The sequence below is a fragment of the Vigna unguiculata genome, chromosome 7 (assembly GCF_004118075.2).
Source record: "Vigna unguiculata cultivar IT97K-499-35 chromosome 7, ASM411807v1, whole genome shotgun sequence".
Taxonomy (NCBI): Eukaryota; Viridiplantae; Streptophyta; class Magnoliopsida; order Fabales; family Fabaceae; genus Vigna; species Vigna unguiculata.
The window spans coordinates 40,019,712-40,046,854 of NC_040285.1; the positions used below are offsets into that span (position 1 = coordinate 40,019,712).

The 27,143-nt window shown below is 33.6% G+C and overlaps 5 protein-coding genes across 5 annotated transcripts; 3 read left to right on the forward strand and 2 right to left on the reverse strand.

Annotated features, from left to right (window-relative positions):
• The first annotated feature begins 1,119 nt into the window (after nt 1–1,119).
• Nucleotides 1,120–4,494, forward strand: LOC114189544 (COBW domain-containing protein 1-like). The gene is made up of 10 exons (XM_028078134.1): nt 1,120–1,484; nt 1,568–1,633; nt 1,746–1,926; nt 2,111–2,307; nt 2,562–2,612; nt 2,723–2,814; nt 3,125–3,252; nt 3,543–3,634; nt 3,775–3,879; nt 4,042–4,494. Exons 1-10 carry the CDS (start codon nt 1,176–1,178, stop codon nt 4,177–4,179), a joined length of 1,359 nt encoding a protein of 452 aa, XP_027933935.1. The 5' UTR covers nt 1,120–1,175; the 3' UTR covers nt 4,180–4,494.
• Nucleotides 4,495–5,747: 1,253 nt separating this feature from the next.
• LOC114189934 (spliceosome-associated protein 130 A) lies at nt 5,748–11,565 on the forward strand. Its single transcript, XM_028078662.1, has 4 exons — nt 5,748–8,926; nt 9,407–9,898; nt 10,148–10,303; nt 11,079–11,565. The coding sequence occupies exons 1-3, from the start codon at nt 5,912–5,914 to the stop codon at nt 10,283–10,285; spliced, it is 3,645 nt and encodes a 1,214-aa protein (XP_027934463.1). The 5' UTR covers nt 5,748–5,911; the 3' UTR covers nt 10,286–10,303; nt 11,079–11,565.
• A 552-nt stretch (nt 11,566–12,117) lies between these two features.
• Nucleotides 12,118–15,535, reverse strand: LOC114189660 (caffeoylshikimate esterase-like). Its single transcript, XM_028078292.1, has 8 exons — nt 15,281–15,535; nt 15,156–15,188; nt 14,923–15,049; nt 14,666–14,812; nt 14,362–14,492; nt 13,117–13,254; nt 12,688–12,786; nt 12,118–12,611 (listed from the first exon to the last, which is right to left on the reverse strand). Exons 1-8 carry the CDS (start codon nt 15,281–15,283, stop codon nt 12,333–12,335), a joined length of 957 nt encoding a protein of 318 aa, XP_027934093.1. The 5' UTR covers nt 15,284–15,535; the 3' UTR covers nt 12,118–12,332.
• A 3,937-nt stretch (nt 15,536–19,472) lies between these two features.
• On the forward strand, nt 19,473–21,332 carry LOC114190057 (60S ribosomal protein L35). Its single transcript, XM_028078816.1, has 4 exons — nt 19,473–19,615; nt 19,686–19,821; nt 19,927–20,083; nt 21,089–21,332. Exons 1-4 carry the CDS (start codon nt 19,612–19,614, stop codon nt 21,161–21,163), a joined length of 372 nt encoding a protein of 123 aa, XP_027934617.1. The 5' UTR covers nt 19,473–19,611; the 3' UTR covers nt 21,164–21,332.
• Nucleotides 21,333–23,268: 1,936 nt separating this feature from the next.
• Nucleotides 23,269–25,848, reverse strand: LOC114190464 (putative pectate lyase 21). The gene is made up of 5 exons (XM_028079358.1): nt 25,595–25,848; nt 25,091–25,442; nt 24,012–24,222; nt 23,832–23,900; nt 23,269–23,707 (listed from the first exon to the last, which is right to left on the reverse strand). Exons 1-5 carry the CDS (start codon nt 25,728–25,730, stop codon nt 23,471–23,473), a joined length of 1,005 nt encoding a protein of 334 aa, XP_027935159.1. The 5' UTR covers nt 25,731–25,848; the 3' UTR covers nt 23,269–23,470.
• Between the last annotated feature and the right edge of the window lie 1,295 nt (nt 25,849–27,143).

A 27,143-nucleotide genomic window follows, 5' to 3' on the forward strand; every position in this document is an offset into this window, starting at 1 on the left:
AAAATATATTTTCTATTGTATTAAAATAATGTTAGTTGATGATTGATTGTGTCTATTCTTTACTAGTGTACACACAGACCCTATTGCGCCTGTCTATACACATTTTTTAAATACGAATGATAATATATAAAATAAATTTATATTTATTAAAAATAAAGTGAAATGAACAAAAAAATTTAATTGTTCATGAATAAAAAAAAAGAAAAAAAGAAAAACAGTTTTATAGAAAATAGGTAAAAATAACCCTTAATTTAAAAAAAATAATAAATAATTATATTGTAAAGGGTATAATTGGTATTATGAAATATGGATACAAAAGAGGAAATCTTCTTTATATATTGTTATAGATGAATGGAAAAGATTTTTTTGTTCTGCTCCTATGATTTTTAACAACAGTCCCATGTTTCAAAATAACATTCTACCATTTCTAAAGGGACTTCAAGACTACCTATTTAACAAGATTTTTGGAACAAACTCTATGAAATTCTAAGAACTTGGTTTCCAAAATAGGGTTTTTGGAAGAAAAAAATTTAAATAGAATTTCTAAAACATATGAAATACATTTTGTAAAGAGCTTTCTAGACCAGAAATTTCAAAATAAGCTTTCCAGAACATATGAAATACTTTTTTAGATGAACTTTTCAAAACAAACTTTTCAAAATTTATAAGATGCAGTCCAAAATAGGATTTTAAGAACAAGATTTCTTAAACAAATTATTCAGAATAAGTTTTCTTAAACAAATTTTCCATAAATTATCATCGATTTACACTCTCTCTCATTGTTTCCTCTCAAAAGGATTGCAGCAACAATGGAGAATAAATGTGTAATGACAATGATGACGGATGCGGAGGCGCGGTAGCCGCAATGACATGGTTCAACGATCAAAGATATTTTAATATTTTTACTTTTAGCATGGAAGTTAAACTTAACTCAAATTTCTATAAAATATTAAAAAATCACACACATAAGCTACTATGTTTACGCTAATTTATAGATTGAAGATTGAAATTACGAAGGTGCAGAAAGAAATAGGCTTCAATTAATGTATTCTGGGTTTAAGCCCGAGGCCCAATACGCAATTGAGAATCCCATAAAATCTAAACCTTGTGTTGTGTCTGTTCTTCTTTCTCCTTCTTTACTCTTCATCTTCATCTTCATCTTTGTCTTCTTCACCATGTCTTCCTTAACTTTCACGGCAGAGGTAGCATCCAGTTTCTTCGGCCTCGCCTACCGCAATCCCAAACCCTTCACGCTCTCACTCCAAACCACTCTCCTCCCTCTTCTACGCAGAACAACCACTCGTTCCCAATTTCTAACCCACTCTCTCTCCGCACCATTCCCTCTCAGACCCGCTCGCCGCTTCACCGTCGCCGCTACCACCGTTGCTCCGCCTCAATCCGAGGACTCGGACGTTTCCACCGTAATCCCCCCTGACAATCGCATTCCGGCAACCATCATCACCGGCTTCCTCGGTTCCGGCAAGGTATCCATCCTGTTTCCCTCACTTTACTACTCTGAGAAAAATTACAGCTGGGTCTGAATACTTAACTGTCTTTAACTGAACAGACGACACTGCTGAACCATATTCTTACAGCGGAGCATGGAAAGCGCATTGCGGTTATTGAGAACGAGGTACTCTTGTAGCGGAGTTTGCTCAATTTTTATGGTTATGTTAAGTTGAATGCGATTGTTTCGGTTAATGTGTTGCCTAGTAGAACGAACTTACTCTCTGCACTGTTTGTAGTTTGGTGAAATTGATATAGATGGCTCTTTGGTCGCGGCAAAAGCTGCTGGTGCTGAAGATATTATGATGCTGAACAATGGCTGTCTTTGCTGTACTGTGAGGGGTGATCTTGTCCGAATGATTTCTGAATTAGTTGCTAAGAAGAAAGGAAAGTTTGACCATATTGTTATTGAGACTACAGGTAATGAGTAACTTTTTTTTTTTCTGTGTATGTAATTATTTTCGTACCATGATTGTGTAGAATTGAGATTTTGAGATGGTGCAGTTTATTCTGAAGATGTTGTGGACTTCCTTATTAGTTATTGCGATTGTGTATGATTGTACTTAGTGTCTTGTTTTGTTGTTTGTGCTCTGGACTTCGACAGGTTTGGCGAATCCAGCGCCAATAATCCAGACCTTCTATGCGGAGGAAAATATTTTTAATGAAGTCAAATTGGATGGCGTTGTTACACTAGTTGATGCAAAGCATGCTGGTTTTCATCTTGACGAGGTTAAGCCAAAAGGTGTGGTCAACGAGGCTGTTGAACAAATTGCATATGCGGACCGTATAATCGTAAATAAGGTATTGTCTAACTTATTTTTGTTGTGGAATGGCTTTAGTTTTGCAAGAGTGAAACATTTGGAATATTAAAGGCATGTCGGTTTTTATTTACCAACTAGCCAACCTGCTAAAAGATAGATTATTTTTATTGTAGTATGGGCAGCCTTGTCTTTCCTTACATTCAATGTGAAAAAGTTATTCATAGAATTCTACATTCCAATGTGATTTATGCCTGAAATTGTACGCTGATGACATTCTTGTTTGTATTGCACCAGACTGACCTAGTTGGTGAACCAGGCATTGCTTCTTTGGTCCAGCGGATAAGGGTTGGTGTCTATCTCCTCCTATTGTTTCTAAGAGTTCGGTTTTAGCTTTAATTTTAATTTTATTTCATTATTTTGAGCCCCACATGAACGTGGTTTTGTCATTACTTCAGAAAATAAACAGCTTGGCCCACTTAAAGCGGACAGAATATGGAAAAGTTAACTTGGATTATGTTCTTGGCATTGGGGGCTTTGATTTGGAGAGGTAGCTTTTTGTTCTTGTTTCCGATTCACTATATTTGAATTGTTTAAGAAAATGGCAATCTAAATTTGGGCTGGCTAGTTGTCTGCACAAGAAATTTCTTGTTAATCATATGGTTCCTTCGTGTTAATTATTATCCTCACTGGCGACAATGCTCATAGCAGTACTCACATTCCTGTATCATTGTCATATTTCTTGCTCTGTTGCTATGTGATCCATAACCTTACGTGGATATCTCAAATGTTCTGCTTTAATATTATTGTGTCTTTCTAAATGTTGATATATAATTTGTTTTTTCTTGATCTTCTACAAGGATTGAGAATTCCATTAATGATGAAGGCGCAAAAGAAGATCATGACCATAGCCATGACCACAAACATGAGCACCACGACCACGGGCATGAGCACCATGACCATGATCATCACCATGACCACAAGCATGGTACCTTTTATTCTTTCTTGAGTCAGAGTCGTGTACATATCATTTTATTCCTGTTTGTAGCACTAGTTACAACGTACTGGTGCTCAGGTCTTCTGAGTCTTACAAGTGTAGATTTACTTGTTTACACATTTTACATGGATGCCTTTATATTATTATTTTCTCTGGATTTGGCATTTGGATAGGGATCAGTTCCTAATAAGTAGCTTCTTAATTCATCATTCATAAGGACATGCTTGTGGAATGTGTCATTTTTACTTTGTTGGTAATCATATCCATTTTGTTCTGTACAGAACACCACGATCACCACTCTCATGATCATACTCACGATCCTGGTGTTTCATCCGTCAGCATAGTTTGTGAAGGAAGCTTAGACCTTGAGAAGGTTAGACATGGCGTATACTTAATGCTAAGTGTGTCAAATTCTATTTTCCATTTAGATGTTTATGGAATGTCTTTCATTCTTTTATGTACATGTAAAAAGTCAGTGCTGGCATTGGCCTACTAAGCGGCTATCTTTTGCAGGCTAACATGTGGCTTGGTAACTTGTTACTGGATCGAAGTGAAGACATTTATAGGATGAAGGGTCTTCTATCTGTTGAAGGAATGAACGAGAGATTTGTCTTTCAGGCAAGCTTAAATTCCTTTACCGTGAAGGGGTTGCCTCATGGATCTTAAATGAATTCCTTATATTTTCCACTGGGCTAATTGTTGTGTTTGTGATTATCCATCGACTCTGACAATTATGATTTATGTTCAGTTTCGTGGAATTAAGCAATTTTTCTTTTACAGGGGGTTCATGACATATTTCAAGGATCACCTGAGAGGTTGTGGGGTCCGGATGAACCAAGGACAAACAAAATTGTATTCATTGGAAAAAACTTGGATGCTAAGGAGTTGGAAAAAGGATTCAAGGCATGTTTACTATGATGCTAAGAAACTGAATACAGTGCTTTGAAGTATCTCTCTGTTGCCCATTGATGCACGTTGAAGCTATGAGTGTGCCTGTATACCATGTAGACCGTCCAGATATATATAGTGAAGAATGTTCCATTTCTACATTCAGTCTTTCTTGGTGCTTCAAATGTGACTGCGTTAGTTTTAACTTATTTTCCTTGGTTGTTTCATGAGCTTAAATTTTGTTAAGAAGAATCATCCGAGAACATTGAACTTGTACAGATCAAAGAACCTTGATAAAAATTAATGAGAACATGAATATATTCATGTAAGCAACAATTATCATTACTGTTCGATGTTAGACATACTAAAAAAGTTCCCCTATTTTATATATATATATATATATATATATATATATATTCTACAGTATTTTAACCACCATTTTGAATTTCACAAATTTGAATTTTATGCTGAATTTTTTTTTTTGTGTTTCTTCTTTTTCTGTGTTTTTAAAATATGCTAACAAGCGATGATTGTGATGTAATGTAGAGTCAAACATGAACTTTTAAGTAAATTTAATGTCATTTTATCACAAAAACGTGGTAGATTTGTTGTCAGCCTACCTGTTAAATATGTAAAGATTGTAAGAAATGATATTAACATGTGTGAAGAAAAAACTGTGATGGAGAGAATTCGGAAAGTTGATAATTGAATAGTAAAAAAGATTACCGCTTACTTGGTTGAATGTTCCATTTGGCTTGTAAAAGCATGTGAACAATTTTTATATTTCACTTAGGAGTCGTTATTATCAAAATTAATGACTTATTTGGATAAAGAATGCAAGATACAAATGTTTTTTAAGAATCTTTTAATTTAATAGTATTTATAAATTAATTTTATCCTCTGAATAGTATCCTCAAAATTCTACAACACAAGTTAAGAACATACGATAGTGCGATTTGATGAATATTTTAAAATGAACCATTTTTTTTTTTTATCTACATGACTTATCTAATTTAAAATTAAAAAAATTATAATGTGTCTATTTCAAAGAAATCATTATATATTATTATTCAAAAATCGAAAAATTTAACATTCAGCAAGATGCATTATACAATAATATGGTGCATCTTAGTCTAAATATTGCTTAAAACAAATTTATTAATATCATAAAATCTATATCCTTTTTTTTTTATAAATACTAAAAGATCAATTAAATTTGTAGTAGTATTTTCATATGCCGTGTTTGATAAATATGTTAATTCAGTCTTACTATTATACATTACTTTTGAAATCACAATATTGATATATTAATTTTAATAATCACACACTTAACATATTTATTAAATATTAAAATTTCGAAGTACTATTTCAATGAGATTAATTTGAGTTACAAAATATTTGTTTGATCCATTGACTAAAGAAATTAAGGAGGAGAAACAGATTTTGTATTACATCAGAGTATAAGATTAAAAAAATAACAACTGTTAAGAAATAATAAAACACTTTTATTTGCTTTTCTTAGAAAAAATAAATAAAAGAACACTGATTTTACTGTATATTTAATTTAATGTTTATAATAGTGATATAGAAAAGGAAGAGAGGGGAAAACACACCCAAACCCCAAATAGGGTTTTTATTCCCGCTCTGCTTACTCAGACTGATATCGTAACGAGTCTATTCCATCTTCTTCACCAGCGACTCTGTCACTGTGAATGTTTAATTGAAACCAAAACCCTAAATTAAACCCTAACCTCTCTACGCCATGTATCTCTACAGTCTCACTCTCCAGCGTCCCACTGGCATCATCTGTGCCATCAACGGCAACTTCTCCGGCGGCAAGAGCCAGGAAATCGTCGTCGCCCGTGGCAAGGTCCTCGATCTCCTCCGTCCCGACGACAATGGCCGGATCCAAACCATCCTCTCCGTCGAAATCTTCGGCGCCATTCGCTCCCTCGCTCAGTTCCGCCTCATGGGCGCTCAGAAGGACTACATCGTCGTCGGCTCCGACTCCGGTCGCATCGTAATCCTCGAATATAACAAAGAGAAAAACGTATTCGACAAAGTCCACCAAGAAACCTTCGGAAAATCTGGTTGCCGCCGAATTGTCCCAGGTCAGTACCTCGCCATCGATCCAAAGGGTAGGGCCGTTATGATTGGCGCCTGCGAGAAGCAGAAACTCGTTTATGTTTTGAATAGGGACACTGCTGCTAGGTTAACCATTTCTTCCCCTTTAGAAGCTCACAAATCTCACACTTTAGTTTATTCAATTTGCGGTGTTGATTGTGGTTTTGAAAACCCTATTTTTGCTGCTATTGAATTGGACTACTCTGAGGCAGACCAGGATTCCACTGGTCAGGCTGCTTCTGAGGCTCAGAAGCATTTGACCTTTTATGAGCTTGATCTTGGGCTCAACCATGTTTCGCGGAAGTGGTCCGAGCAGGTTGATAATGGGGCCAATTTGCTTGTTACTGTTCCTGGTGGTGGTGATGGCCCTAGTGGGGTGCTTGTATGTGCTGAAAATTTTGTTATTTATAAGAATCAAGGTCATCCGGATGTTAGGGCTGTGATTCCACGGCGAGACGACTTGCCAGCTGAGCGTGGCGTGCTTATTGTCTCGGCTGCCATGCACAAACTGAAGAGCATGTTCTTCTTCCTCCTGCAGACGGAATATGGGGACATTTTTAAGGTCACGTTGGAACACAACAATGACCGTGTATCTGAATTGAAGATTAAATACTTTGATACTATTCCTGTTACTGCTTCGATGTGTGTGCTGAAGTCAGGGTTCTTGTTTGCTGCCTCAGAGTTTGGGAACCATGCTCTGTATCAATTTAAGTCTATAGGGGATGAGGATGACGTGGAGGCATCATCTGCCACGCTAATGGAAACCGAGGAAGGTTTTCAGCCTGTGTTTTTCCAGCCCAGGAGACTGAAAAACCTTGTCAGGATTGACCAGGTTGAGAGTTTAATGCCAATAATGGATATGAAGGTCAGTAATCTCTTTGAAGAGGAAACTCCTCAGATTTTTACTCTCTGTGGACGTGGTCCTAGGTCGTCTTTGAGGATTTTGAGAACTGGTTTAGCGGTTAGTGAGATGGCTGTATCCAAGCTTCCTGGTATACCAAGTGCTGTCTGGACGGTGAAGAAGAATGTTATTGACGAGTTTGATGCTTACATTGTTGTGTCATTCACAAACGCAACTCTTGTGCTTTCCATTGGTGAGACTGTTGAAGAAGTTAGCGACAGTGGGTTTCTTGACACGACTCCCTCCCTTGCTGTTTCTTTGATAGGAGATGATTCTCTCATGCAGGTTCACCCAAATGGTATCAGGCATATCAGGGAGGATGGCCGTATTAATGAATGGAGAACACCTGGAAAGAGGACAATTTCAAAAGTTGGATCAAATAGACTTCAGGTGGTTATTGCACTCAGTGGAGGGGAGCTTATATATTTTGAAGTAGATGTAACTGGCCAGTTGATGGAGGTGGAGAAGCATGAAATGTCTGGAGATGTTGCTTGTTTAGACATTGCTCCAGTGCCCGAAGGCAGACAAAGATCTCGATTTCTTGCAGTTGGCTCATATGACAAGACCATCCGCATCTTATCACTGGATCCTGATGATTGTATGCAGGCACTAAGTGTTCAGAGTGTTTCTTCAGCTCCAGAGTCTCTACTTTTTCTTGAAGTTCAAGCTTCTGTTGGTGGTGAGGATGGTGCAGATCATCCTGCTAGCCTATTCTTGAACGCTGGGTTACAGAATGGTGTGTTGTTTAGAACTGTGGTGGATATGGTTACAGGTCAGCTTTCTGATTCACGTTCCAGGTTCTTAGGATTGAGAGCCCCAAAGCTGTTTTCCATCATTGTGAGAGGCAAGCGGGCTATGCTTTGTTTGTCTAGTCGACCCTGGCTTGGTTATATTCACCAAGGACATTTCCTTTTAACACCCCTTTCATATGAAACCCTTGAATATGCTGCTTCATTTTCATCTGACCAGTGTGTAGAAGGTGTAGTTGCTGTTGCTGGCGAAGCCTTGAGAATTTTTACCATAGAAAGGTTAGGGGAAACATTTAATGAAACTGTAATTCCATTAAGGTACACACCAAGGAAATTTGTTCTGCAACCCAAACGAAAACTCCTTGTGATGATTGAGAGTGATCAGGGTGCATTAACTGCAGAAGAGCGTGAAGCTGCTAGGAAAGAGTGTTTTGAGGCTGCTCAAGCCGGGGAGAATGGTACTGGAAGCGCGGACCAAATGGAGAATGGTGGTGATGATGAAGATAAAGATGATCCCCTCTCTGATGAGCACTATGGCTATCCAAAAGCTGAATCAGACAAATGGGTTTCATGCATCAGAGTTCTTGATCCCAGGACAGGAAATACAACTTGTCTTTTGGAGCTTCAGGAGAATGAGGCTGCTTTCAGCATATGCACAGTAAATTTCCATGATAAGGAATATGGAACCCTTTTAGCTGTTGGGACGGCTAAGGGACTGCAATTTTTGCCCAAAAGGACTGTAACTGCAGGATTTATTCATATTTATAGGTTTGTAGAGGAGGGAAGATCTCTTGAACTTCTTCACAAAACACAGGTAGAAGGTGTTCCTCTTGCTCTATGTCAGTTTCAAGGAAGATTACTTGCAGGGATAGGACCTGTGCTCAGGTTATATGATTTGGGGAAAAGACGTCTGTTAAGAAAATGTGAGAATAAGCTATTCCCCAACACGATTGTCTCTATTCAGGCATATCGTGATCGAATTTATGTTGGTGATGTTCAAGAGGTACGTTCTGTTTTATCCATATGTAGCTTATGTTAGTACTGGTTCTCATGTGGAACCATAGAAGGCTTTCTATCATTGCTGATTGGTATCTTAATTTATGCATTAATTACGGTGGATGCATTTACCACAGTTTTGGAATTGTGGTTAATCCATTGCTGTTGAATATCCACATTTGGTGACTTGAGCTTTCTGGTAGCTTTTGATTGATATCAGTGTGGATTATTGTGACATTAATTTGTCTGTGTGCTGCAAAATTTAATGTACTAGTTTCACTGATTTGGTTTTTATACAAAACTTCCGTGGGTATTATACTATTTTGGAAAGACTTGACTAAGACTTTTCTGTTGGGAATTTATTCTCTCTTAATTTTGCAAGTAGACAGTGTGTTTATTCTTGGATCCAATGTGCTGCTGCACTACATGTTTTAATTCACTGAATAAAATCTTTAGTTAATTGTGTTCTTTTCTTTCTTCTCTCCAGTCTTTCCATTACTGCAAGTATAGGCGGGACGAAAACCAACTTTATATATTTGCCGATGATTGTGTTCCAAGGTGGCTTACTGCATCGTACCACATAGATTTTGACACCATGGCAGGTGCAGACAAGTTTGGAAATATCTATTTTGTGCGGCTGCCACAGGATGTTTCAGATGAGATAGAAGAAGATCCTACTGGTGGTAGGATCAAGTGGGAGCAAGGAAAGCTGAATGGAGCTCCCAATAAGGTGGAAGAAATTGTACAGTTTCATGTTGGTGATGTGGTCACATGCTTGCAAAAGGCTTCTCTCATACCAGGTGGTGGAGAGTGCATTGTATTTGGAACAGTTATGGGAAGTGTTGGCGCGCTACATGCCTTTACTTCACGAGATGATGTTGACTTCTTTTCTCATTTGGAGATGCATATGAGACAAGATCACCCACCTTTGTGCGGAAGAGACCACATGGCATATAGATCTGCATATTTTCCCGTTAAGGTATGCCTGATCAATATTCCGCTGTTTATTGCTTGTATGAAATTGTGCGAAAGTGCTATCTGCAATCTGTGGGATAAGAGCATTGTCCCTGTATATATTTTCATTGCTGTTCCTGCTTGACAAAGAGCCGTTCATCTTTTGTCACTATTAAACATGTGCACACCAAAATGTTCTATTTGTTTATTGTGCTTTTTTTGGACGTGGCATTAAATTTTTTCAAATTTCTGATAGTTCTGCTTTATTGTGTAGGATGTTATTGATGGGGATCTATGCGAGCAATTCCCAACATTGCCAATGGATTTGCAGAGAAAAATTGCTGATGAATTGGACAGAACCCCTGGAGAGATACTGAAGAAACTCGAGGAAGTGAGAAATAAGATTATTTAAGAAATGGTTGCATGAAAGGTATGATTCCCTAATTTTATCTCTTTGGGTCCTTATTATAATAGATTTATAACCAATACTTGACATGTAATTTTATTTGAGATGGATAATTCCAACATTGGGTCCACTATCAACATGAGGATTTGTCCCCCTTTCCATTTTCATGCAGATCTTATACTAAAAGAGTTTAGATATCCTTAAATAGAGAATGAGGTATTACTGTTACACATGTTTACAAGAAGCTAGCCTCTTTAATGCGACTAACCCTCCAACCCCTTATCTGGACTATCTCCTTTTAAAGGATAGTCTTGGCTGAGGATTGTTTTCTTTATTTTCTGCTGAATAAAATTTAAAGGAAAATTCTTCGCCTGTCCAAAATTTTTGTTGTTTGGTATTCCCAAGGCAGCTGCTAAACTGGGTAATCAAACAGGTCGTTTACCTTTTTCTCCCCTTTAGAGATTTGGATTTTCAGTTATGTGGTAGTTAAGGAAGGAGAAGTAGACCCCTCCCCCATCCCACACACTTGGTAGTAGTTATTTAATTAGTTGATAATTATTGATAAGAGGGAAATAGAAGACGCAACATATTTTGTTCTTTAGGTTAGAACCCATGTTATAGGCGTTGTTTAAATAGATCACCTCTGTTCCAATTAAACTACTTCCATCTGTTGCCATGTGGGTCTTGACAGAGATGATGACAATGATAATTAATCTTGAATAATTTTTGCAGTTGCTTAGTTACTGAGAGTTTTGATTTGATGAATGTGTTGTATACTGTGTTTTGGTGTTGCTTGCAGGTCATGGTGGAAATGTGTTTTTGTAGTAGGTCATTTGGGCGCCGGAGCTAGGTCAAATACTAACAAAGTGAAGTAAGGTGGTGTATCTCATTAATACGGGAACAGTGATTTCTTGTCCTATTTATTTCAAGGGGGGATGAAGGGACCTGGCGACCTCAGTTGGCAATTTATGTTGTAATTAGTCGTAGTTAACTGTTATCACGCTTTGTGGATGTGATAACGTGCCACATCACTTCCTATCTACAACTCACTCAGCAACCCCTCTTCTGCTCAATCAGATGCTTGATTTAACTGGATTTGAAATTTAGTGTAGAATATCACTGCTTTACCATTTCAACGAAAAGTTGGTTCTAGTTGTTTTCCAAAATTAAACACCATTGCATTTAATGTACCTATCAAAATTCATCATCAGACACTATGCACGAAAGAAATTATTAGTTTTTTTTTATTTATTTTATTTAATTGTTGAGAAACTGTGTAGTGGTAACCGATTACCCTCATTTGGAGTTTTGTTTTGTTGAATTTGTGGTGCCTGCTTTTTCCGCGTTGTTACCGGGTGTTGGTTACTGTTGAAATGAAACATGCATATGTCGTAATGGTTTTTTGCTGTTTGGGGGTTACCAAAGCTTTTGCGATCTTATATTCCGATAAAGGTGTTTCCGAAATAGATTAAATTAATTTTAAAGATAAATGAATCGATTCAACCACAATGACTTTTTTATTTAAAAGAAAAAAACATCAATTATATTGTAATTCAATCAAATAGTACTTTGTATAGGATTGATTTTCAGTTTAAATCTAATCATTGTTTACAAAATATCAAATAAATGGTGATATATATTATAAATATAATAATACGGTTTAACATGTGAAGAAGTATTTCGTGTATTAAGTTTTGCAATAATTTATCAAATTCGTAAGATGAATTATAACAGTGATTTTATAAATTTACGAATAAAAATGCATATGCTGATACAAACACAGAAGCATACACTGTTTGAAACAATTATTATATAGAGTGGTGCCGGTGGCGTTATGGTGATGAATTTACGTATATAAATGAGTAAAAGTTAATTACATAAAGAGAATAGGTATGTGGTAATGTTGAAATAAGAAATTGAGGCATTTGTTGGTTTATAAATTGATTTGAAACTGTACACACGGGCGTTAATGCACATATAAATTGATTTGTTTAAAATGCACGACCCCTCCCTCGCTCTAACGCTTATTCCCTAACTTTGTGTTTCTAAATGGCTAGAGATCAGACCTCATCGCAAGTTCATGTTCTCCTTTCAGCTCTCTCTCCAATCTTGCATTTCCAAACTGAGTTTTCTTCTCTAACCACCGAATAATATCCGCGAATACAATATTCAAGTTTTCCGGTGGCTCTCCATACAGCAGACCATGCCACATTCCTCGGTACAACTTCAGTGTCTTGTCTGAGCTTGCAGCCACTTCGTGTAGCTGTTTGCTTACTGCTTTATCCGTCACTTGATCCTCCTCACCGTGTAAAACTAGAAAAGGAAGTGAAACCTAACCAAAAATCCACATTTTTCATTAATTCAATTCAATTCAATGCGTCTTTCTCATTCACTTCATACAAATTTACCTCATTCAGTCTTGACTCGATTTCTGTACTGATCCTTAGAAGTTCCGAGGCTGTTCTCAACCGAGGCCTTCCTTTGTAGCAATATTCATTCTCTCTGATCTGTTCAATACAACAATATATAATGCATCAAATGTTATCAAAGGATAAAAGACTAAGGTTTAATTAGTGGGATAATACACACTTTTGTTGGAATGTGTCAGTTTATTATCCTTTTAAAAAGGTATCAATCGAATTTCAACTTTTAAAAAAATGTCTCAATTAGGTTCCTTTAAAACAAAAATCATTATCATGGAAATATTTTTTTCAAGTGTTGAAACTTAATTAACACAATTTTAATTTTAAAAGCGAATACGGGATACCAAACTGATATCGAAACAAAAACAGATATTATGGAAGTAATTACACCAAAAAATAAATGCTTCGAAATACCTCTTCTCTCACTTCAGGCACTTTGAAGGCAATATCAATTATGTCTGGGCCGGGCACTATTCTCCACGACGGAACAACTCTGCTTAGTGCATTCAATACCCTAATCACCATTGTGTTTGGTTTCATTTCTTCTGCAATCTGCAATTTATTAACAAATACGTCACCTCAATGCATCAACAAAATAATAATTCACCTCATTTTCACCCAAGTCTTACAACAAAACTCTTTTTTTTTTCTCTGTTTAATGCTAAATAAATAATAATTAAATTTATTAACATTTTTCATTATAATTATGTTGTGGGTTTGAAAATTTCAAAATGTGGGTGTATTTTTAAAGTAAAAATGCATTAATAAGTCCCTTTCTGTAGGCTGCGGATTCTGATTCTGACGCATTATCAGAATAATTTACAACGGTTTAGCTTAAAAATATCTTCAACGATGCGTTAACATTCAACGCTTCTAAAAAGTCAAAGACCTTCGATGTCAAATAATAGTATCGGTCAAAAAAATCCACTAATTTATTTTTTAACTTACGAATAAACTCAAATCTAATATATAAAAACATATATTTTGTCTTCTATATATTCTAGTAATATAATAGATAAATAAATTTAGATAAAAACAAAACTATATATCTATTTCTCGGGATACATTTTTCCGGTTATAAATTATATAGAACAAGTAACGATTGATAATAAAAGTATCGATGCATTGAATTAACAAAAAGGAAAGATTCTGACGTGCCTTATCTAGATAGAGTGACATACAAACTAATTTACTATCTTTTTCTATCTCTTTCTATCTCTTACGTAATTGTCTCACAAACCATCTCTGTATTTTTTTTATGTCGATCATTTTGCGTCTCTCTTAAGTTATTATCTGTTAAAAACAATTTTGTATTCAAACGGTTTTGAATAGATTCCCAGAAAGAAACCATGAGAATAGGTAAATAAGAAGAAAAGAATGATTTTGATTGGGTCCAAATTTGCTGGGTTTTGAAAATCACAGAACACACCAATGCTACCAACCTCTGAATGGTCCAAATGAAACTCAGAGTTGTTGTTATTAGGTTTTTTTTGTCTGTGATTCAAGTTTTGGTGTATGATTAATTTTGCACTATTATGTTTGATTAAACTCAATAAATGATTAAATATAGCAGCAAAAAGAACAGTGTTTATAAAAGGAATCACATGTGTGGATTTGGAAGAATAAGGACAAAAAAAAAATGGAGAAAGGGATCAAAACCTTGCACATGGGTGCGACCAAAATGGCCCCATCCCAGAATTGTGGTTCTTTCCTATGCAAAAGAAGTGCCACAGCTCCTCCCATGGATTCACCCATCAAGAACCTCATCTTGTTCTTGTACTCTGCTTTTTCTGCAGTTTCAAAAAATAAAGAAAAAAAAGACAACTTCATTCGCAAACATATTCACCAAGCGACAAATTGGCCACGTCAAGGGTTGAAAAAACATGTTCAACGAAACAACCTTAGTGGCAGGGAACAAATTGACATGAAAATAGAGAGGGAGAAAGAAGAAGAAGAAACAAACCAGAAATTGTGGAGAAATGTTGCAAACAATCGTCGATGACTCTGTCAAAATTCATGACAAGACCAGGAACCCCTTCTGATTTTCCATGTCCTTCGTAATCAATCCCAAACATCGCAAAACCCGCTTGCGAAAGTCTTATTCCCGTGCCTGCAATCAGAAAAAAAAAGTGCAGAAAATTTACATCAACCGAATCAACTTCCATCGAAAACTGGAAAAGTGAAAACGAATGAACGTTCAGAGGGTTATTGCGTGATTACTGTTCATGGTGACGCTGCATTCCATGGCGTAGCCATGGCACATGAAGATCAAAGCTTTCGGACTCCTATTAGCCGGAAGCCATCGGCATGTAAAGAGCTTCATCCCTCGTGAATTTAGTATATGTTCCTTAAAAATGTAGAAAAAAATATTAAGATTTCCTTGAATTTCTGTCTGAAGAATTTGAACAAGATCAAGATAAGATATTTATATATATGTCGATGTTGATTGTTACCTCCTCGTATTTGATCGCGGGGGTTTCAGTGGCCTGCAGAAAGAAGAAAGGAACAGCAAAAGAAAATCAGTTATGAACAAAGATATGATATTTATAGATAAAGAGATGAAGAAAAAGAGAGAGACCATGAAGAAAGGTTGGTTTTTGGTGAGAGAGACGAAGAGAGGAAGAAGAAGAAGAAGAGAGTGATGATTAGATGAGTGAAGTGAGAGAGAGAGAGATTTTAAGATTAGAGTGCATGAAATTCAGGAAAATAAAACACGTAAGAGTGGGAAAAACAATGTCATGAGTTTCTCCACTTATAGAGGCAACAAGCGAGAACCAGAGAAGTGTTGTGTTCTTGGTCTACACACATCTCAATATTAATGATGCCACTTAATTATTAATTAATATGAGACTAATTATCATAATTATTAATTTATTATATATCAATATCTTCTGTATCAGAATTGTATCCGATTAAGATTTGGCTAATTTATAAAAAAATGTGGTTGAATTGAATGGATCAATGGAACAGGCAAAGAGAGATGCAAAAATATTTTAGATTATTAAGCTAAATTAATAGTATAATAGACGTGCTTTTTTATTTCAATAAAACCACGTTTTGGTGTTTTCATTTGGAAGCAACTTGGCATTAATTTTGTTGGACTTTTTTTTTGGACGGGGAAGTTTCTTTTGACTGGGTGCTATTAATTCCTTAATTATATTTAATGCATTTATGATCATTTAATTTGTTAGCATTAACACGAACATTATTGGTTACATCTCTTTGCGAGTTTGTTTGACATGAAAAAAAAAAACTTTTTTAAATGTTAACAAACAAACTTTTTATCTGAACATTAAAAATATAATATTATGTAATATTTACAATAACTTTGATAAAGCAATCAAAACTGTAAATTTCCATCTTCTTGTTATAATTAAATATTCTTGAATTTGATTATCCAAATAACAACTAAATCTCGCTCACCCAAACGCTTCAATCATAACTTTCGGCAAAAATTTGATACATTATCATATTCTTTAAACTTATGATTAATTTATTTGAAATATGAAAACACAAACAAGTATAAAATTCAATCATGACATTCGTCCTTAATTTGATATGATCATACCCTTTAAATGTAGGGTTAATTTACTCCAAATAATTGAATTGCTCTTTGTATCGTTAAATCATAGTTATATTTTTATTAAATAAATTAAAGAAATTAAACTGTTTTTAAAGCATCATTGATGGACACAACACAAGGGATAACAGTACGTTGAAAAAGGAATGTAAGTGAATTGTAATACTAATTAATTAATATAGTTGAAACAAATGTTTTTTGACTTTACATTTTTTGCTATTTGTTCTCATTCTGATTATATATTAGACTTTATATGAATGTGTATTGGAATAATTGAAACTACAAAAATATTGACTTGTATTTTTTTTTTCAAAAAGGGTTATTTCTAGAAGTCACGGTTTTCAATAAAGAAGGAAAGCCAAGAACACGTGAAATTTCCAATTCAAACAAAACTAGCCTCCACGATTTGATTATTGAATGTGTGAAATAACCTTTTTTTTTTATGCATTTTCAACTTGTTCTACACATGCCATTTATTTTAACTTTGAAGGTGAAACTACTCTTCTTTCAAAAGTTTTTACAAATGATTTTGTATTTCTTAGCAAAATATATTCAATATTTGCAATACAGGAATGTGTTTTAAAAATTAATTAAATGAAACACTTATTCAATGACTTTGAAATTCTTTATTTAAATGTATTAAAATAAATAAAAAAGTTATCAACAAACTTTAAATAAAATCATCTAAAAAAGGTTAATTTGTATTGCAAGATCTTATCAATACCAAATTAAGAATAGCATATCTAAAAATAGTACGCATAGTACAAAGTGTGAATTTCTTTACATGTACAAATTTATATAAGAAATTGGGTACCACTTTTAATCAAATACTTTAAATTCGTATGTTTATAATTTTTTCTACTTATTGTTCATCTTATTTAATGAACTATTGACTTTGATATCAATCTTAAGTTTTTCCTAAGAGAGATATGAATTGATTTGATACTAACGAATCATGAACAAATCCATTTAAATAATTATGACACTATATTGAATTCAAAACTTTAAAATAATGTGTTTTTAATTTTTATTTATTTATATACTGTTCATTTTACTAATTTTTCCATTATGTGAAATTCTTAACTCACATTGAATTTATATCATGCGTAATATTTTTTACAATTTACGATTAATTAACAATATTTTTTACACCATAAGTTTATTTAGTCAACACCAAATAAATATAAATAATCATATTTTACATAAACAATTAAAACTAAAATGTATAAAAGAAAAAAAGTTAACATTATATTATGATAGATGATTTTAGTTTTATAACTATAGACTTAAAGGTGTATTATTAAGATAAAGACACAAACTGTTAGAGCATAAAGCTAATTGTATTGTTTAACTAAACAAATAATGCATACTTTCGTTATTAAACCACCTAAGTAGAATAAAATAACTCTTTAACGTACATGTCGAAAACTCCAACTAAAACTAAGGGTTAAAATGAATGGTGATTTAAATGCATGGTATGTAAGCCAAAAGAAAAGTTTACATGATTTCCGTCACAACGTTGACTTTTCTCTCTCTTAAATAAAGTATATTTAATGATGAAAATATTGTTTTAGATCATTTTTATCCTAATTTCATTTATAATACTAGTTTTACAGAAGTCCTGTGATGACTTTTTTTATATAAATAATTTTTAGTTCAGAAATTGTATATTTGTTTTTTTTAATAAGATAGATTAAATATATTTTTAGTTGTTGACATTTAAATAGTATATGTTCTGATTCAAATATTAACTTGAAACACCATTTTATACAAAAACAAATTAACGTTATGAAGTGAATTATATTAATTTATTTTTAAAGTTTAAAAATTAAAATATATCAAAATCTGAATAATAATTAAATTTAAATTTCACGATCAAATATAGAAATTACAGACATATTTAACCTTAAAATAATTATTTAAATTTATTTAAAATAAAATTATTGAATTGAAAGATTATTAAAAATAATTATAAAAAAAATACCTTTTTTAGCTAAATACAAGGAACAATATGAACATAGAATCCATTATATAATCACTAACACCCATTCCCTAAGTTATTTTAAACGATGTGAGACTTTTCAAGACGTAGTCCAATACAAGTTGACATTGAGTTATACACCTTTCAATTCAAATATCAACTTGAAACATCATTTAACACAAAAATAAATTAACATAATTAAGTGAATTATATTTATTATTTTTTTAAATTTGAGAATCAAAATGTATCAAAAATTAATCGAAGAATTTAAATTTCACGATAAATTTATAGACTACAAACATATTTAATCTAGATATTTAAATTTATCAAAAAATCAAATCATGGAATTGAAAGATTAATAAAGATAATTATCGAAAGAGATAGTTTCTTTAGATAATGAAATAGACTATTGTTTGAATTCGAATGGACGAGGAAGGCACGCATGTGTTGGTGCTTTTTTCTATTTTCGTCACTGTTTATTTTTTGTCTGTACTTTGGTGTGTTGTTTGGTTTGGCCGTAAAAGACGAGTGACAACTCGGAACCACCACATCATTGCCATATGGATGGTTCAAGCACAAACCCACAATTCAACACACACAAGTCACAATTCGCCATTAACACAAACTTTTCAAAAAACAACATGACAAAAGGAAAAAATCATCATTACAAAAAGATAAGACTTTCCCCACACGAATCAAATTTTTCGTACATCTCAATCACAATTTTGAATCCATCTAAAGCTCTACATAAAAGGATATTTAATAAAATATCTAGAAATAATTATTAGATATAATTTTTTTATTATATATTTTTATTATACTGGAGATCATCTTTACAAATTCGATTGGTCAAAAAACAATAAACTATTTATGAGCTTATTTGAGTAGTTTATAAATTGACAATATATCAGATTTCTAATATTACTTCTCTAGCTAGTCTTACCATTTTAAATGCTTTTAGAGTATATTATTTAAGGTAAATATACTAAAAAAATAATTTCTGAAATATTTATATATTTATAAAAATATATTTGGAAACATTGCAATAGAGGATACGGCTTTGAAAAATTTACAAAAAAAGAAAGAGTGAAATAAGAATTATGAGGAAGTAAGAAAAGAAATCCAATTCGAAAGTTTAAATCGGCCCAATCTAGTAAAGTGGGCCTCGCCGTTTCGAGTTAACCTAACAAAAAACTGAAGGCCCGTTTAAAACCGCATGTGGTCGAACCCGAAACAGCATTCTATATAACTAAAAAAAACCCTAATTTCGAGCTTCGTCTCTTTTATTTAACACTAGGGTTTACAACGTAGAGTCGCAGCCGAAGCGGAAGCTCGTGGAATTGTAGCAATGGGTAATTTCCTGAAGCATTATTCCCTGTCCATTGTTGTTAATTGATGTGCCTAAAAGCGGTGTTTTTGCAGCGAGGATTAAGGTTTACGAGCTGAGACAGAAGACGAAAGCTGAACTCTTGAATCAGCTGAAGGACCTCAAGGCCGAGCTAGCATTGCTTCGTGTTGCTAAGGTCACCGGAGGTGCCCCTAACAAGCTCTCCAAGATGTAAAATTTCATGTCTTTCCGCGTTGGGTTGTTTGTCATTTGAATTTGTATTTTTGCATGTGTGGTGCTTGTGTTTATGTTTTTATTTTCAATTCGTGGTTGCAGAAAAGTGGTGAGGTTGTCGATTGCCCAGGTTTTGACTGTGATTTCTCAGAAGCAAAAGGCTGCGTTGAGGGATGCCTACAAGAACAAAAAGTACCTGCCCCTTGATCTCCGCCCCAAGAAGACCAGGGCTATTCGCAGGAGGCTTACTAAGCACCAGGTAATGCCATTGGTTCTTCCTTTAATGGAACTACTAACTTTATGTTACCAAAAGTATGTCGACTAATGCGAATGCTCTGTTGTTAGTTTTTAATAAATGGATTGCATTGGTTTTGATGAGCTTGAATTTATTCTATTTTTTAGGGATACTCATTCCACTTTTGTTTTTACTAGTGCCTACCTGATCTAATTTGAGTGCACTTTTTTGTGTAATGCCTTTAATGTCTATGGTCTTGAGATGTTACTCGAGCAACTTCTATCTGTACTTTATTTGTGTTGGACCATTTTTTTCTATGGTTGCTCGTGTGCTTTATAATTCTCCTGTATTACTCAAATTTCAATTATATATCCTCAATGCTTTATGGAGTATTTTGACAGAGGCGAAATGTGTGAGAATCCCTTCCTATACTATTCTGTAGTGAGGGTTGTGTTACTTTGCTTCTCTTATATAAATTGGGATGTACACTGGTCGGTTTAAAATTAATTTTTGAGATAGACATATTTGCACCATCATCTTGTTAGAGAGAAATACTGTATTGTTTTTGAAGTTTGTCTGTTTGAAATACCCATGCTAAGATTGTCTGTCCTTCGTAAAGGTTCTTTTATCCTGATTGAAAGTCAGCGACATCCGGTTGTTGGATCAATTTGATCTGATCCAGTCCTTTCCAAATGTTATCTAATGTGTTATTTGCTCCTGAATTTGTTCTTAAACAATATTTGGGAGAAATGCTTGTGATTTTGACTTCCATTGATATAATTAGCTTTAGACACGAGGAAATATAACCTTGTTTAGGATTTTTATAAAATCTCAGAGACATAAACATCAATGTTCCTCTAATTTTTTCTATAAAAATTATTGGGGAGAAGTGAAGTTAAATGCGACTATTAGGTGTTCTTACATTGTAGATTAACATGATTGTAGAGAAGTGAACTCTTATAGGACTATATTTGGTGGTGATGGACAACAGTTGTTTCTCATGAGATTTCTTGTTTCTTTTTCATGCAGGCTTCGTTGAAGACTGAGAGGGAGAAGAAGAAGGAGACTTATTTCCCAATGAGGAAGTATGCTATCAAGGTGTAATATTAGAGCAAATCTTATTGATCAATTTGACGTTTACTCCTTTAATACTTGACCAGTTTTGATACATCACAGATTTGTAGTTTCATGTCGGAGTTACCATTTGTTATTGCCTATGTTAAAATTCGTGTTTGGTTTTTTGAAGCTATTAGAATTTATGCGCATTGTTTTAGTATTCGTTCAAAATTGATGCATTGCATTTTTGACGTTTCTTTTAATCAACCTTTACATTTACATTTTGAGAAATGTGTTCCCAGACCATTTGCGGCGTTTAAGAGAACCCATAAATTTAATTTATGATGTTTATATTGTACGAGTCTGAATATAATTAACTAAAAGAAATTAGTCTTCAATCGAACTCAATAATATTTCGTGTTAGACACATTTAATCAGTTAAAATCACGTTGGAATTTTTAATGCCTACCTATTTCGAATAGCTTTGAAATATTCTGTTTCCTTCGGAAATAACTATACTGGGCTGGGCGTTTGTTGAAATTAAATTTTTTACTATGCCAGTGTTTTTCATTTATAAGAGTTTAAGAAGGTATTTATAAAGGAGTTAATTTGTTTTATATGTAATAAGTGTCAAAATTGCATCCAATTTGTTTACATTTTTGCAAAACTTGTAATTTGTTTTTTTTGTGCTAATAAGATTTGATTGCTAGCAAAATTAAGTATGGTAGAAGAGATGCTTAGTCCATGAAATAATGTAGATACATCACACCTTCAAATAGTAACAGAGAAAAGAAAAGTCAAAGCATATATATATATATATATATATATATATATATATATATATATATTCTGTGGTATTAAATTACTGCATGGATTAGGTACTTAATCCTCATGTTTTCCGCTAATCTACTCAATAGTCAGTCTCATCTCTATTGAACTGTATGTGTTCTCAATCCAATCTGCCATTTATGAGAGTAGCATCTTCTCCCGGCTTAGCGTCTCTCTTCTCCATGATTATGGCAAAATATACTTTCTTCTTGGAAAGGGCGGAGATTTTTGTTTTTTTCACAGTACAACCCAACCATATACAGATAAAATTTTCCATATCATTTATATTTGATACAATCAAATAACTTTGATTACACTTAGCTAAATTTTTCTCTAAATATTTATAGAATGAGAAAATAAAAAAGGTAAAATGAACTGAGTTTTCTATATATCAACTTGTTTTTCGAAAGCAAGTTAAAATTAACTCATTCACTTTTCTTATTTAATAAACTCTTTAGTTAGCTTACTTAAAGTTAAAGTACGTAAGTTAATTTAGTTTGTATTAGAAGCTGGAAATTTTTTTCCCCCAACAAAATCTTGTGAAAAACTTTGTCCAAACCCTTTCTGAGAGTAAACCATTATTGTTCAGCACATTGCCTTAGTCAAATGAAATTAAAAAAATAATGAATAAAATGTGACCTCGAGTAATCAAAAGAGTGGGCCAAAAGTGCAGTGGTCCAGGGATGATCACAGTTGATGGGCCGAAGAATCCGAATAAAGAAGTGTACAGAAGACCAATAACATTATGCCACAACTACTATTCTCTCTAAATCTCATTTTGTTGTTATTGATTGTCAAACTTGTTGGCATGTGAACTCCATAACCAACTCTCTTCCTGGTCTAAATTATTTACATGTGAACTTCACAAGGAACTCCTTAAATACCGTTTCTTTATAATATAAAATTATCAAATTTATAGTATAAATTCATATACACTCATTACCTCGTTACATTTAATAATAGATGTTTCAAAATGAATAAAATTAAAAGTTATGGTCTTGTAGTTCGACACATAAAAATCAGAAGCCAGTTTGCAGTAAATTAATTAACTTATTAAGCTCCAATTTATGACTAACTTCAGTGCTTTCAACTAGAAAAGAAAAACGCTAATGTATTTATTTCAAGTCATCAACTTAGAAAAAGTGACCTTGTTTTCACGTCTCATACTTAGAGAATAGCCAAAGGCAAGGACTTAAACAATGTAAATTAAATACGAGTTTAAATATTTTTCTTGCTTGGTCACCACATCTATATACTTCAAAAATAAAATTATAAAAAGAAAATACCTCTAAATTTCAATTTTGAATAAGAATAACTTCTGACAATGAAAATTATGAATGGGGACCGATATAAATACCAAATCGAAAAGTGTCATAACCACAAAGTTGACTATGTTAACAGAACACAACAATATGTTAGTAGAACTCGAATTAAATAAAGGACAAATTAAAGTTTCATTCTTAAATGTGCTTGATGTAATGTGAAAGGTTTCCTCATAATGCAGAAGGTGTGCTCATGCAATGAATCTTAATTAGGGACCATACGATCTACTGGCCTACGAATGGATTGCCAACCTGTACACAATTGGAGGATCTCTCTAAGAGAATGCGCAGCAGTTTCCATCGTCCACGTCTGGTAATATTCGGTAGGATGGAACATGGCCACTTCTCTGTTTTCTGTAACCAAGCATGGCTCTGCACCATTCAAAAACATGTCTCCTTCTGATACTATGTTGCCGGACTTTTGCTCTTCCTTATCTGCCGCCTAGAGACACATTGTTATCACAACCATTACTAGCCATAAAACTTGTTCTTAGAGTAACTTTGTGAATATGATATGCTTAATGACCATAAAACAGCAAACTTTTGAGTGAAAAGAAATATTTTACCTTCTCAGTATAAAATTCAAAAGTCTTTTTCTTTGTTCCCGCTTCATATATGTTACATTGAGAGTATATCTGTAAAATGATTTCACGGAATCAATTACTCTCTCTCTCTCAGTTCTTGCATAGAACTTAGGACAGAAAGCAAATTTTAAGAAAATCTGCAGATGAAAGCAGCAAGCTCACCTGGGATTCCACACTAGCACAAACAGCATAAATCGCCCAGTTTCTGGTGTAATTGTTGTACAGATGAACTTTTCCAAACCTCACACGTGGCTGTCTTTGCCGCGTTCCATCAAAGAAACAGTGGTGAATGGTCACCCGGATGCATCTATCACCAACGTGAGTCGGGTCAGCTCCAATGAGCATGGTCTTGTCATGCTGCCCAAAGTAACACCTAGAGCCACAAAACAAAGTAACCCATCACATTTTTGACCATTTGATTCGCCTCCTCTAAATCGAGATCCTCTCTCTAAAGGATAAGGTATGTAATCTCTGTGTATCTGAGAATCCATCAATGATCCATGTCAAAAAAAGACTAAAAGCAATTACTAATTGTTTTTTCTTTCCAGTGACGTGCCCAAATCGTGTGGAAGAGGATTCAAAACACACCTTCAGTCATGGATGAATAAATCAACTGCTGATAGATTATAAATCTTGGATGCGTTGAAAAATCAAAATCAAACATGAATTTTCTTATCCACAACTGAGATTACTATGCGTAGAACATTTGACAAACCAATGTTGCAGTTCAATTCAGTTAAAATGAACAACTCCTCTCAAAGGAAAGGTAAATAATCACAATGCACGCAGATTTATGTCCAAGTCTATCTACTTCTTCATAATAGTTTCTTCAATGACATGCTTTAGAGTTGTGTGGATGTGAATCCAAACACAGGGCCAGCCATTAATGAAAAACAAACTATTAATACTAGCGTAACTAATATTAATTATACAAGGAGTACACCGCCACTTACCCAATTATTATCAAAACATCATTGACGAACTCAGATTTTACTATTATTATATTATTATAAAAGGGTTTTCGATTGGTTCTAGATGGAAAAGGAATTGTCAAAATATCATTTCTCATAATATTACATGCACATGCATAACAAAGCATACCCACCAATGATATTAAATATGCACATGTCTATTAACCCTCTCATCAACTATTGAGATGACTTACGTTTACCATAATCACATCACAGGAGTCAAACCACTGTTCTAATTCAATTAAAAATGGAGAAAATGAGCCCACCAACCTGGATACAGTGATATCGGTGCTTTGTCTTGTGATGTCTATAAGGCCATCGTCGTAATCACGAAGGGTGCATCGATCGATCCATATATGCCTAGAATTTGGTTTGATTTGAATGCCATCAACATCATGACCCCTACCACCCTCAAATTCAAGGTTGCACACGATGATGTGTTCACATTCCTTCAGCCTCAGACCTTTCCCAGTCAGTTTCACCTTATGCCCTCTCCCATCTATTGTCTTATACGACGACACACTCAGGTACGACGACAGATTAATCGTACCAGAAACCTCAAAAACAATCCACAAAGGTTCATTTCTACGACATCCTTCGCGAAGGGACCCAGGACCGTCATCTGAAATCAATCATTCATCCATCATAAACCACGATCTATACTTACTATCTTATTGTCATTCATCTCAATTCAATCAATTATTGTTTATTCACATTTTCAGAATTCAATTAAATTAAATCGAATGCAGAGAAAAGGAGCATAGGTTAGTGTGCCTGCGAGATTGGTGACGATATACAGAGAACCATGGAGGCCGCCGATGGCATGGCGGCCGAAACCCTCGGCGCACCCGGCCATAGCCCTCAAATTGGAATCGACGTCGCCGTACGGTAGCATCTGAATCCCCGCCATTGAAATTTCACCGTTCAATTCCTCTTTTTCACTTTTCTTCTTCCTCTCTGAATCAAACTACAAATTCAATATTTTAACATTTAAATAACAAAACTACGTTTTGCATTACAGATCGTGATTAATCATAACAAAATTACGTTTTCAGTTATCAAATTAACTACGCCAATTTAATAATATAAAAAAAATTATATGTAAGACCTGACTAAACATTTTACTAATAACGAATTAAAATGAATAAACTAAATAATAAAATTAAACAAATTAGGGTCCTCTTTGTTGTCCCTTTATCATTTCTCAATAGATCTTGAGAGTGAACCCAATGTCATAACCCAAACCAATTTTTATACATGTATATATTTTTCATAATATAATATTTCTTTCTGATCCTTATGATTTTTTTTTTCAACTTTCTCACTATTTAATCTCTTTTACATTTATATCTGATTTTTTTTTTTAATTAAGAAGAAACTCTCGGTCTAGGAAGTCCATAATAAAATAATATTCAAATAAAAATCAGTAAAATAAATATGTCTGAATTTTCTTTCATTAAATGTTTGGGATCTAGCAGCCTAATCTTAGATAGCATAGCACCACAACCATTTAAAATAATCAAATAGATTAATACTTATTTAAATCAATTAATGGATATTTTCCTTAACCATTAGTGGCCAAGTTTGACAATTCATTATATGAGTTATGTGGATGAAAAGAGAAATCAAGTTAATTAAAATGGAAACAAATATTTTGAGAGAAAAATATATTTTGAGTGTATTTATAACTTCAAATTGGAATAATTAATTTTACAAAGTATTTATAGAGCCTTGAAGAAACCCATTTATATATTTGAAAAATATATTGTTAATTTTTGGTTTTATTGTATATAACATTAGGTTATTGTAATACTTGTGTACTCCATATAGGGTTAGCCTTCTAGATTTATGGGTAAGGGTTTGACACGGATGAGTTGACCAAATTTTCCAATGAATGGACGTACGGATTTAAATAAAGAAGATAGATAAGAATTAAATACACAACAAATAATTTAGAAAACACGTTAGTTTATAAAAGATAAGTAAATTCAAATATTGTTGGGCGTTGGTGGTTAATTTCCTTACACCAAATTTTACATTTGCCGACAATTCTTTATAAACATAGAAATAATTTATAAATTATTTTATTTTTTTGTGGCTAGTTAATAGCAGCCAATAAGATGGATGGAATGGAACATTATTTTTCTTAAAAAGCTTTTAGATAAGAAAAATGTGAAGAAAAAAATGAATTTGGATGTTTTATAAAGTTAAAATTAACTTATATTAAAGTTAAAAACTATTTAAATATATAAAATAACGTTAACTTAAAAAATATTTTGAAAAAAACTGATGTATGTTGATATTATAAAACTTCTAAAATAAT

What these genes read in the sequence shown, in the direction of transcription:
- LOC114189660 (XM_028078292.1), bottom strand. An exon ending in ACATTTCTCCACAATTTCTG is followed by an intron (nt 14,493 to 14,665) that starts GTTTGTTTCTTC and finishes TTGAAACTGCAG; the next exon opens with AAAAAGCAGAGTACAAGAAC. An exon ending in TGGTCGCACCCATGTGCAAG is followed by an intron (nt 13,255 to 14,361) that starts GTTTTGATCCCT and finishes AATAAATTGCAG; the next exon opens with ATTGCAGAAGAAATGAAACC.
- LOC114189934 (XM_028078662.1), top strand. Translation starts at nt 5,912, where the DNA reads ATGTATCTCTACAGTCTCACTCTCCAGCGTCCCACTGGCATCATCTGT. An exon ending in ATGTTGGTGATGTTCAAGAG is followed by an intron (nt 8,927 to 9,406) that starts GTACGTTCTGTT and finishes TCTTCTCTCCAG; the next exon opens with TCTTTCCATTACTGCAAGTA. An exon ending in CTGCATATTTTCCCGTTAAG is followed by an intron (nt 9,899 to 10,147) that starts GTATGCCTGATC and finishes TTTATTGTGTAG; the next exon opens with GATGTTATTGATGGGGATCT.
- LOC114189544 (XM_028078134.1), top strand. Translation starts at nt 1,176, where the DNA reads ATGTCTTCCTTAACTTTCACGGCAGAGGTAGCATCCAGTTTCTTCGGC. An exon ending in GCTTCCTCGGTTCCGGCAAG is followed by an intron (nt 1,485 to 1,567) that starts GTATCCATCCTG and finishes TTAACTGAACAG; the next exon opens with ACGACACTGCTGAACCATAT. An exon ending in TTGCGGTTATTGAGAACGAG is followed by an intron (nt 1,634 to 1,745) that starts GTACTCTTGTAG and finishes CACTGTTTGTAG; the next exon opens with TTTGGTGAAATTGATATAGA.
- LOC114190464 (XM_028079358.1), bottom strand. Translation starts at nt 25,730, where the DNA reads ATGGCGGGGATTCAGATGCTACCGTACGGCGACGTCGATTCCAATTTG. An exon ending in ACCGATATCACTGTATCCAG is followed by an intron (nt 24,223 to 25,090) that starts GTTGGTGGGCTC and finishes TTGTGGCTCTAG; the next exon opens with GTGTTACTTTGGGCAGCATG. An exon ending in GTGCTAGTGTGGAATCCCAG is followed by an intron (nt 23,901 to 24,011) that starts GTGAGCTTGCTG and finishes ATCATTTTACAG; the next exon opens with ATATACTCTCAATGTAACAT.
- LOC114190057 (XM_028078816.1), top strand. An exon ending in CCTAACAAGCTCTCCAAGAT is followed by an intron (nt 19,822 to 19,926) that starts GTAAAATTTCAT and finishes TCGTGGTTGCAG; the next exon opens with AAAAGTGGTGAGGTTGTCGA. An exon ending in GGAGGCTTACTAAGCACCAG is followed by an intron (nt 20,084 to 21,088) that starts GTAATGCCATTG and finishes TTTTTCATGCAG; the next exon opens with GCTTCGTTGAAGACTGAGAG.